Raw genomic sequence first — 12,500 nt, 5'->3', positions numbered from 1 at the left:
TTTCTTTGTTTATTTATTCATGTTAGACGATCATTTTTTTGTCATTAATTTCTTCATTCATTCATTGTGTCAACAGAGAGATTCATTTCTTTTATTTCTCCAATCAGAGAGAGGGAGAGAGAGAGAGAGAGGAAGAATACAAATTTATATCATGTTGAAGGAATGAGAAAGAAAAATGTTGAAAATTCAATTTTTTTAACGAAAAAAGACATTGGTAGATGGATGGATGAATGGATGGATAGGTGGATGGATAGATAGAGAGAGAGAAACGAAACAAGAGAGAGAGAGAGTTGAAATTTATATTTTGATTTTTTTTTAATTTTTTAAATGATTTGATTTGTTTTTGACTGTTTTTTAAGTGTTTATTTTCATTAATTCTTTTATTGTTCTACTCGTTCGTTCTTTTCTTTAATTAACCATTCATCTAATCAACTATTTTATTTCATTCATTCAATCATTTGTTCATTCATTCATTTGTTTTTGTATTAATTTATGTTTGGTGTATTTACATTTTTACATACAATATGGAATTCTTTGAATGTTTTATTTATTCTTATAGGTCGTTCAATCATTCATTCATTTGTCTATTTTCATTAATTCATTTGATCATTCGTTCATTCACCCTTCACTGAATTGTTTGTTCGTTCAATCTTGAATCAATCAATTTCGTATGCATTCACTCATTCATTCAACAATTCATTCCTGTATGCATTCATTCATTTGTTTAGTCGTATTATCTTTCAATTATCCATTCCTTCATTCATCCATTCCTTCATTCATTCATTCACTCATTCATTCTTCAGTGTAATATTCACTATAAATATTATTATGTTGTGACTTTTTATGTCAGAAAATGTGTTGTGTTTGCTTCTTTTTGTCGCTTTATCGATCTCTCTATCAATACATACATACATACATACATACATACATACGTACATACATACATACATACATACATACATACATACATACATACATACATACATACATACATACATACATATAATACAATCGAAATTGTAAAATTTTGTTTGCACGTTGTTATGGCAACCTGGGGACGCCATATGTGAAGGTATGTATGTTTGTATGTATGTTTGTATGTATGTTTGTATGCATGTATGTATGTATGTATGTATGTATGTATGTATGTATGTATGTATGTATGTATGTATATATGTATGGGTATTCACTGAAGCGAGTCTTAAAAAAATGTGATGACGAATATTGCAATGTCGATAAGGACGATGACGATTACTAATTATTATTAATTATAATAATAATAATTTTCATAATAATAATTATTATTATTATTATTATGATCATTATCAAGAGATTTATAGTAGAATCGTCATCAGGACTGATGTTAACTACGTAGAATTCTATTTTTAGAAACGCCATAATTATTATTATATTATTTATTTATGAAGAAAAAAATTATTTATAATTATGTAGCATTAATAATAGTAATAATAAATTATTATTTTTTTATTAGAGTTTTGTAGTGTAATATACTAATTCTGTGATTATCTCACGGCCAGACAAAGCGTGTTTTAATTTTTTTATTTCTCTCTCTCCTCTCTTTCTTTCTTTCTCTCTTTCTTTTTCTCTCTTTCCCTTTCTTTTTATCTCTTACTTTATTTTTTGAAAAAAATTTTCAAGAGACAGTTCTAAGCAATAGCACAGTAGCAGGCTTTTTGCTCTTCGAGACAAGGCCTTCTTAATCTTGCATTCATTTATTCATTCATTAATTCATTCATTCATTCTTCCACTCGGTTATTTATTCATTCATTCATTACTTTATTTAACAATGTATTCACTCAATCACTCATTCATTCACTCATTGCACTAATTAGCATTCCATAAGTTCACTTCGTAATCTTTACGACAGCTAAATTTAAGCTAATTATTATTATTTGTGGATGAAGGAGTCTTTTATAGTTAACAGCCTTAATGGCAATAATAATAAATCATTATTATTGTTGTTGTTGTTATCGTTGTTGTTAACGATGACGACGATGTTGTTCTTGGCGACAATTATGCTTGCGCATACACATCACCTTTGTCATTCATTTTGCAACAGCTCCTACTGAAAGAATCTGGAAATAATAAAAAATAATATTTTGCAATAATAATAGTATTGTTATTATTATTAAATTATAATATTATTATACGTACTACTGAGGATAAAATAATGATTATAAAATCGCTGACGTCATAATCTGCCTGCCAATGGAAGACGTCATCAATATGATCTTTATTATTGTTAGCGTCATCAACGTCATCTTTCATGGATCTTCAATGGCGGGATTGTTGACATTTATTCATTATCACCATCATAATAATANCAACCACATATTCANNTCGTCGTTTTAATCACCCACCACCATCGTTTTAATCACCACCACCACCATCGTTTTAATCACCATCACCACCGACCACACCTTGCAGCCATGGAAGACTGCGAAGGCTACTACATCGACTACATGTGCTTCAACTTCCGTCTGGATGGTAAAAATTGGTTCGACGCTGAGAGGACGTGCAATCAGTACTCGATCAGCGGCTACAGTGGCGCCAATCTGGCCTCCATACCAAATTCAAATCGCCAAGCTAAGCTTGTGGAGTTCATGGAGAGGTTTTCTTTGAGCGTTGTCTGGCTTGGTGCTATCGAGAACACTAATATTTGGAGATGGAAAGATGGTAAGGATTAGGAAGTGGAGGAATGAAATGATGGTGATGACGATTGAGATGTGATGGCCATGTGAATAAAATTTTCTTTTGAAGGACAACTAGATTTGCTCTCTCAAGGCTGCTATAGCAACCTGACAACAACTTCCGGTTTCTATGAGGTCACATCTAATGACGTCGTCATGGATCCAAATAAGTGGGTCACCATCATCATCATCACCATCATCGTCACCATCATCATCACCATCATCGTCACATCGTATTTCTCATTATCATTACTATCTTTTCCTCCATCATCATCATCATCATCATCATGACTTCATCATGTCAGGTGCGTTGAAATTTGCAAGAAAGGATCAAGGGGATATGCCGCCATGACGGTGCGATAGATGGATGGATGAATGGATGGATGGATGAATGGATGGATGGATGAATGGATGGATGGATGGATGAATGGATGGATGGATGGATGAACAAACGGAAAAACGAATGAGTTAATGAAATTGGCCATTGAAATTTCAGCGAATGAGCCGCTGCTATTGCGGTGACGTCATTCGAGTCTCCGACCAATCACGTAACTGCGTTGCTCCCTGCAATGTGACGTCAGAATTCGCGGGCTGGTGTGGTGCAGCTGACGACGATCGCCATTTCACCCTTTTCAGAGTCGGGGGTTAGGGTAAATGAATAAAGAATGAATGAATGAACGAACAAATGAGAGATTGATTGATTGATTAATTGATTGATGGGTGGATAAATAACGAAAGGTTAAAATGCAATGTATGAGCAATTATTAATTTTGTTATCTTAATTTATTCACCAAACTTTTCCTGACTTCTATTGGTCGCAGGGCTCGGAGCTAGATGGGGCTACAACCAGCCCGACAACCAATCAGGTAAAGAGAATTGTGCCGTCCTGGATTTGAACCTCGACGCCGGATTGGCCGATGAAAGTTGTGGCGACAAGTTCATCCATATATGCAAATTAGGTTCGCCCTGAATAACTTAGATGTTGATTTATTTTGAATAAATTTTTAATTATTTTATTTCGAAAAATTAGGTTATATATTGTTATTTTAAATTTTCGTTTACAAAACTAACAACTTTATAGCCAGCACAGCCCAGTGCCCCGCAAACTCAACCAATCCAAGCTACAGAATCATAAGCCAGAGTTGCTATTGGCTGAATACGAACCAATCGAATAAAGTCACGTGGGTGGAGGCCGACCAATCGTGTGCGAGAATGAACGGGGCTTTGATTACAGTCTCGTCGGAATATCTGCAAGTGGCTATCAGGAATTGGGTCGCTGGGACTTTTAGGTGATGATGATGATGATAATAATAATTATTATTATTGATAATAATAATAATTATTATTATTATAGTTATATATTTTTCATATTTTTTCTCTAGAACGACGAAAGTGAAGGTTTGGGTTGGCGCCTACAAAGGTGGATGGTCTTGGATGGCAAGTTGGTCATCGTCGTCGTTACCATCATCACCACCACCATTTACATCATCATTATCATCATCACCATCATCATCTTCATCACGACCACCATCATCTTCATCATCACCATCATTATAATTTTAATTGTGATCATTGACTAACTCACCAGCAAACATCACATTTTCACCGACCAGCAAACACCTTCTCCTTCACTAACTGGGCCGCAAACGAACCGAAATCATCATCATCTTCGTCGTCGTCATCATCATCGTCATCATCGCCATCATTATCATCATCGCCTCTTTGTTTGGCGTTTAATAAGAAGTTGAATTATTCCTGGTCAGCCATCCCGTGCAGCACCAGCCCCGTCTACTTCATCTGCCAGAGAGGTGATGATGACGATGGTGGTGATGGTGATGATGACGATAATGATGATGATAACGATGGTGGTGACGATGACGATGACGATGATGTGTCATTTTTATAGCGCCTTCTTATCGAGCGTTAAGTATCAGCTTTCTACAAATTAAAAACCAGAGTAGAGATGCGGGGAGTTGATATTCGTTCGGACATTTCTGAAAAACTGAACGGCCGAATTTTGCAATTTTCATTCAAACCACTACTTCCTTTGCATCCCAGATAAATGATTGTTGATTTATTGGCGGGAAATTGATTTTGGCGTCGTACATTAGCGGTTGATGCGTCTGGATTGCAACCCGAAATTGAACATAACCTCGATGAAAATTTTTGGTTTATTACGAATCGCCCACCACAACTACAACAACAATAACATCTATAACCACAACAACAACATCAATAACCACAACAACTACATCATCATTATCACCACTACAGGTTACGACTACCCACTCTTATCGGCAATTGTAACCGACCAATGGTTCGGACCTTCTCCAGTTTACAGTCTCGACGAGACCTGGTTCGATTCCAACTTCAACCCGTATTACAAAAACGTTCCGCAAACTACTGCCGCTGCAACTACTACTTCTACTACTACTACTTCTACTACTACTACTACTACCACAACTTCTACTACTACTACTACTACTACTACTACTACTACTACTACTACTACTACTACATCAACTACTACAACTTCTACCACTACTACAACTTCTACTAAATATATCGATAATATTCTAACGAATCCGACAACTATTGACAACAACAACAACAATAATAATAATAATAATAATAGCAATGGTAACGATTACAATAATTATTATAATAATAACAACAACAACATGTCCCCACAAAATGTTCTGGCCGGTGAATCTACTGGAATGAGTGCTGTAAAAATTAGTCAGCCATGATGATGATGATGATGGTGATAGTGATGATGATCGTGATAGTACTGATGATGATTGTGATAATGATGATGATCGTGATAGTACTGATGATGATTGTGATAGTGATGATGACGGTGGTGATGATGATGATATATATATATATATAATATATATATATATTGTTATAACATATCGTCATCATCATCACCGTTACAACTGTCATCGTCATCATCATCATCTTTGTCGTCATCATCATCATCACAGCTGTCATTGCATTTGTGGTGGTCCTGGGCTTACTCATTCTCATCATCTGCCTCCTCTGCATCATCTGCTGTTTCATCTGCAATAAGAGGTGATGATGATGATGTGCTGATGTTGATGGTGATGATGATAATCGTGAAGGTTGTATAGTTTATATAATACACGTGTGTGTGTGTGTGTGCGCGTGTGTTTGTGTGGTTTTTTGTAAGTTTTGTGAGTTCAAGAGAAAATGGCCGGAAAATGGTTAAACAGAAGTGAGACGATCGTAAACCGGGGCGTTCAGTTTCAATTTAAATATCTGATAAGTACTTAGGAAACAATTTATATTGAGACTTATACATAAATGGGCAAATTTTAAAAATTATTCAATATTTTAAAGGTAGCCAGTGCGAGAGAACAAGATATGGAGATATATGAGAAAAGAAAGGGGCACGAGCAACTAGACGAGCAGCAGAGTTAAAAGTTTTACTTAAAGGATAGAGTATAGAATCAGGAAGGCCATAGTAGAGCGAGTTACAATAATCAATCCTAGATAAGACTAACGAAGTAACAAGAAGGAGAAGAGTAGGATTGTCAAGAAAAGGCAAGTTTTTTTTATTCTACGCAGAAAATTAAAACAAGAGCTTCTAGCGACACTATTAATCTGAGAAGAAAGAGACATGCTAGAATCAAAGATAAAGCCTAGACTACGAAACTTGTGAAAAACATCAAGAGTTTTAGAATCAGGCAAGTAAGATAATAGGAGGAATAGTAATAGAGTGTTTAGATTTATTAAAAAAATTTAATTTAAATTTAGAACGATTAAGTTTAAGACACATAGAGTCAGACCAAGCGATAACTGAAGAAAGACATATAGATAGATTATGAAGAACACTATTGAGATTAGATGGAGAAAAAGAAATATAAACTTGCTCACTCATTCATTCACTCAATCACTCATTCATTCATTTCACTCCCTCACTCGTTCATTTCACTCACTCACTCATTCACTCATTCGCAGATTCAAAGTGGGGACGGTGAAGGGTATCGACGCCCGACCAGTGGCGCACTTGCCACAAAACAAACTCGACTATATGACGTCATCGTCCAAGGAAAATTTGAAGGAACACGATCAGCTGGATATAAAAATAGATGAATGAATGAATAAATGAATGAAGGAATGAAAACCTGAATAAATGAATGAAGGAATGAAAACCTGAACGAATGAATGAATGGTTAAATGATTGATTGACGGACCTATAAATGAACGAATTGGATCTTCATCGTCCAAATGAAATTTTATAAGGTAACGATTAGTTGGATAGAAAGATAGACGGATGGATGATCTGACAGAAGAATGAATGAGTGAATGAATGATTGAATGAATGAGTGAATGAATGACGATAATTAATAACGGTGGAATGTACGGATGAAAGTGAACTGATAACGATACTAACCAATGTTACCTTTCAACACTTACTTTTTTCAATTTTAATCGACACTTGAAACTTTTTAATTCGTTTTTTCATTCATTCAATTTCTCATTCTTTCATTTCTTCTTCAATTCATCCATCACTTTCATTCACTCACTCATCCATCTATAAGTTTAGCAATTCTTTTACATATCATACTATCAATCTATTAATTCGCTTATTATCCGTTTCTTCATTCATTCATCCATCCATTCATTCATTCGTTCATTCATTCACTCTTTTTTTCCAATTCCTAATACCGATTCGACTATTTCTTTAGCACGTATCAACCGATCAGCACATAAAGAACGCAAAAACTACCAACAACAGCTCTGTAATATTCTGCCATTTAACAATAATAATAAGAATAGTTATAGTAATAATAATAATAGGAATAATAATAATAGTAACGATAATAATAATAGTTATAATATTAAGAATAATAATATGAATAGTTATAATAGTAATAATTGTTGTTGCATACGGAGAAATATGAAATAATTACAGCCCAGTGGTAATAATGATGATACATGGTAATGATGATACAGATTAATAATAATAATAATTATTATTATTATTTTGTTCACGGGTATCAACGACGACAACAATTATAACAGTAGAGAGAGAGAGAGAGAGAGAAAGAGAGGGGGGGGGGGGGAAGAGAGAGAGAATTAGAAATTAAATTCTGAAAATAATTTCAATCATGCTATGAATATATTAAAAGAATGAAAGAAAGAACGAATGAATGAATGAAAAAAATAGTATCGATCGACGTCATCAATTGCGTCATCAGCAACAGCCAATAGGAAAGCTTCTAGCAATGGTGATGGCTTGTTTGATATTATTACCAACTTGACGGAAAAGAATTATGAAAAATAATATTATTTCGGTTATAATAATTATAACTGTCATTCTTGCTTGGGTTTCTACTACTACTACTACTACTACTTCTACTACTACTACTACTTCCACTACTACTACTACTATTACTAACAGAAAAGCAATGGATTTATATAAGAAAAATAATGTATGTAAGCTAGAATAAAGGTTAAAAAGCAGTGTTAATTATGTTAAAGTAAAATTATTCCATTTTGTTGCAATCATCATCATCATCATCGACATCATTATCATCAGCGTTGTTATTTTTATTACTATTATTAATATCATCGTCATCATCACCGCCATCATCCAGGCTGATTCCTTTTAAGGCCTTTTGTGATTCGAAGACCCAGGATTCAACCCTGTTGGCCACGATATCGTTGATTGACAAGTCGGCGTCCAATGAATTTCGAGTATTTCCTGGCGGTAGGCGGGACTTATTTTTGACGTTTTTGGTGTTAATTTCGTCGTTGCCGTTTTTAATTCTGTGAAAGTTATTTACAAATCTAGCCAATAGTACTTCATCATTTTCAGGAGGAAGTCTCTGATTGGCTGAGTCAAACTCAAACTGAGGGCCCTGGTTGACTGCCTCAAATGGAAGTCTCTGATTGGTTGATTCGGACTGAAGACACGTTTTAATTGGTTGTTGTATTTTTAGATTTTTTTCCGATTGGTTGGGTCTTTCAGTCTCATTTCGTGATTTCCAACGTTTTTTCTTTAGCGGTTTTTTCGTTGTGCTAATCGTGTTTTCTTCAATATCGGCATCATTACCATCATCATCGTCGTCGTCGTCGTCATCATCGTCGTCGGCGTCATTTTTTTCGTCGTCGTCATCAGAAGCTGTGGCAGTAGCGACATAGTTTTCATATATTTTTGATAGCTTCCTATTTAGTGAGGAGCTCTTGTCATTTTTTGACTTCTTCGACCTGCTATCATCATCAGCATCATTACGACGACTACTATCATCATCGTCGTCGTCGTCGTCATCATTATTTTCAACAATATCGCTGAGTGTTTTCTCGTATTTGTTGACGTTGTTGTTGACGTTGTTGTTGTTGATGATGCTGATGTTGTTGTTGATGTTGTTGATGTTTCTATTAACGTTATTACTATTGTCATTGTTGGCCAATTTGAAACCATCACTATCAGTACCGCAATGATTTTTATCATCATCATCATCGTCATCCTTATCATCATCGTCGTCGTCTTTCCTGCTAATATTATCACCATCATCTTCACCATCGCTGCAACCAACATTGTTATCACCACAACCACCATCATCATCATTATTATTATCATCATTATTATCATTATTATTATTGTTTTTAGTAAGGTTACCGGCCTTGCTGTCGGTACCGGTTTTATTCCGATCGCGATCGTCCCGAACCGTTTCCTCGACTGCGTTGACATCCGTATTATTGTCGGTATTATTGATACCGATACCAGTGTTGATACCGGTATCGGTGTTGATACCGGTATCGGTGTTGATACCGGCCAGTTCGATTTCCGACTCGGACAGCGGCAAATGCTCTGATATCGGCTCAGATAGGACGCTGCTGACGAATGATATAGCGCTGCATGCTGAGGGCGTTCGCGAGTGGCCGAGATGGGGGAAGATTTTTTCCAGATTGGGAAAGATTGGTGCTATAAATGGCAGTTGCTGCTGTGGCTGCTGTTGTTGTTGTTGTTGTTGCTGTTGTTGTTGTGGAAGGGATGATGTTTGTTGTTGTTGTTCTTGTGGTAATGATTGCTGTTGGTTTGTGTTATTGCTATCATCATCATCATCATCATCATTATTATTATTATTATTATCATTATTATTATTATTATTGCTATTGTCATCATCAACATTATCATCATCATCATTATTATTATTATTATTATTAGTAGTAGTAGTAGTAGTAGTAGTAGTAGTAGCAGTATTATTATTATTAGTAGTAATATTAGCATCGCCACAGAAATTACTAATTAAATTATCATCAGCGGCAGTAGTAGTAGTGGTTGTAGTAGTAGTAGTAATAGCAGCAGTAGTAGTAGTATTAGAAGCAGCAGTAGTAAGGGTTGCTGCTTCAATCACTTCAATTTCATTATTGTTGTTGCTGTTATTTTCTCTGAGACTCTGAACCATGTCAGCGTATGTCAGTCTGGCTTTTTCTGTCAACTTCTTCAAGATTTCAAAATTCTCCTGAGAACAAATATAAATAATATTAATAATTATGGTTATAATAAAAATAATAACTATAATAATAATAATTAATAATAATATTAATAATTAACTGACGATAATGGCAATAAGAGGAATACGAATAACATTTGCATATGAATGACGATATGGATAAGGTTTGCACATGCATTCGAAGCTGGCAACTGCGACTCAAGAGCCGGCGACTTTAACCATAAGACTAACGAACCTCGACGCCTTCGGTACTAAATATCCCTACGACACTGACTGGCACTAGTTTAGCACACGCCTTGCCGAGTGCTCGTCTGCCGAGGGCGAAGATGAAGACGACATCTTGCTTCTGGCACATCTCTATTATCTGGTTCAAGGAGTCTTCCAGACAGCCTGATGTGAGTGGAGTTAAGTGGATGATTGAATTTGATTGACTGGTTGGTTGGTTAGTGAGTTGATTTGGTTGGTTGGTTGGTTGGTTAGTGATTTGATTTGATTGGTTGGGTGGTTGAATAATTGATTGGTTGGTTTGTTGTGTGATTGGTTAAATGATCTATTGGTTGATCAGTTGAGAGCGGGCAAGACTGAGTGATTGGTTGATAGTAAACATTCAACATTCCTTTCTGCACCTTCCATCATTCATTCATTCATTCATCCATCAGTCCATCCACTAACTGACCCTTGGAGTTATTCTGCTCCAAATTAGGGGAGATGATGACGCCCACGAGGTGGTTCATCTTCAGGTGCTTCGCCACCTCCCTCAGACCCAACACGAACCTCTTCCTACGCTTTGCCTGCTCAAATTTTATCATCATCATCATTATTATTATTTATTATTATTATTATTATTTGACCTTGCCGGGGTCAACGAGGTAGAGGTCTTCCTGGTATCGAACGAGGTCCTGGAGAAGTTGCTGGCACCTGTCGTCGATGTCTTTATCCAGCACTTGGTTGCAGTATCTGAAAGTGATGGTAGTGGCGACGATGGTGGCGACAGTGGTGGTGGTGGTGATAGTAGTGATTTAGATGATGAAGCGGTGCTACTGATGATGATTATGATGATGATGAAGAAGATGATGAAGACGACGATGGTGATTTTGAAGGAGAAAAAACTTACTCTCTGAACCTGCTACTGTGAATTTTGTCTGCAAAACCTCTCAAACCACCACCTCCGCCATCATTTTTCGCGCCAATTCGAACTTTTGCGCTTTTTTCATTTTTCGCGCCATTTCCATCGTAATTCATGGTATCAGTCGTTGTAGTTGCTGGTGTGGGAATGACGTCATCCTGAGAGTTGAATGGCGGCGTGAAATTGTAGGGAGATAATTGGCTCATTGGTGAGAGGGAATCGTTGTTGTTGTTGTCGTTGTTGTTGGGAATGGCTGAAAAATTTGTTGTTGTTTGAGTGTTGGGGTCGGCTATCTCTGTGAGGTTAGTGTTCTCTAGAAGTTTTTCGTCATCTATCTCAACGAAATGTAAGCAGTCTGCTGTTGTTGATGCTGCCGTTGTTGTTGTTGTTGATGTTGTGTTTGGTGACGTCATCGTTGTTGATGAGATTGGTGACGTCACTGTTGTTGTTGGTGCGTATGGCGACGAAGCCGGCGTTGTTGCAAATACGTTCGATTGTTGTTGTTGTTGTTGATGTTGTTGCGATGAATCTGTTGTACATATATCTTCATTGATTAGTTGTTGATGTTGTTGTTGTTGTGGATGTTGCTGATGTTGTTGTTGATGTTGTTGTTGTTTAACCAGGAGTATCTCTCTCAAAATGATCTCTCTCTCTTTCGTTATTTCCTCCATCTCCTGTGCGACCGCCTTGTCAACAAGTTGTTGACGTTTTTGCTGCTTTCGCTTGTTGTAGTTGTTGCAGCCGTTGAAGTTGCCGCCGATGTTGTTGAAGTTGTTGATGTAGTTGTTGCAGTTGACGAGGCGTGTATCGAAGTAGTCTGAGGGGGAAGAAAAATGTGATTTATTATCATTGCCATCATCGTCGTCTTAACAGTCACAATCATCTTCATCATCATCTTCTTCTTCACCATCATCATCTTCTTCTTCACCATCATCATCTTCTTCGTCACCATCATCATCTTCTTCTTCACCATCATCATCATCTTCTTCATCATCACATCATCATCATCATCGTAGTTGTTTCGGCGGAGTAGCGAGAAGAGCCGGCTTCATTAACATGATGAAAAAAGAACTGGGCGAGATTATGCTGCTTGACGCCGGCGACCAATTTCAAGGTGACGTCATGATGACGTCATTATTTTTATTATTGTTATTGTTGTTTTTGTTGTTG

The 12,500-nt window shown here is 36.4% G+C and overlaps 2 protein-coding genes across 2 annotated transcripts; one reads left to right on the top strand and one right to left on the bottom strand.

The window, feature by feature from the left end:
- Positions 1-2,450: 2,450 nt before the first annotated feature.
- Positions 2,451-7,188, top strand: HELRODRAFT_194343 (hypothetical protein; the record flags this gene model as incomplete). Its single annotated transcript, XM_009031451.1, has 11 exons — positions 2,451-2,697; positions 2,782-2,881; positions 3,017-3,065; positions 3,208-3,355; positions 3,533-3,670; positions 3,793-4,000; positions 4,094-4,152; positions 4,325-4,519; positions 4,986-5,450; positions 5,702-5,789; positions 6,699-7,188. The coding sequence occupies 11 exons, from the start codon at positions 2,451-2,453 to the stop codon at positions 6,835-6,837; spliced, it is 1,836 nt and encodes a 611-aa protein (XP_009029699.1). The 3' UTR covers positions 6,838-7,188.
- Positions 7,189-10,430: 3,242 nt separating this feature from the next.
- On the bottom strand, positions 10,431-11,163 carry HELRODRAFT_89822 (hypothetical protein; the record flags this gene model as incomplete). The annotated part of the gene is made up of 3 exons (XM_009031428.1): positions 10,431-10,568; positions 10,873-10,995; positions 11,056-11,163. Coding segments are annotated over 3 exons (369 nt in total), but the record flags the coding sequence as incomplete, so codon positions are not given.
- Between the last annotated feature and the right edge of the window lie 1,337 nt (positions 11,164-12,500).

This window comes from Helobdella robusta, assembly GCF_000326865.2.
Source record: "Helobdella robusta unplaced genomic scaffold HELROscaffold_74, whole genome shotgun sequence".
Taxonomy (NCBI): domain Eukaryota; kingdom Metazoa; phylum Annelida; class Clitellata; order Rhynchobdellida; family Glossiphoniidae; genus Helobdella; species Helobdella robusta.
This window is presented reverse-complemented; position numbering and strand designations above follow the sequence as displayed.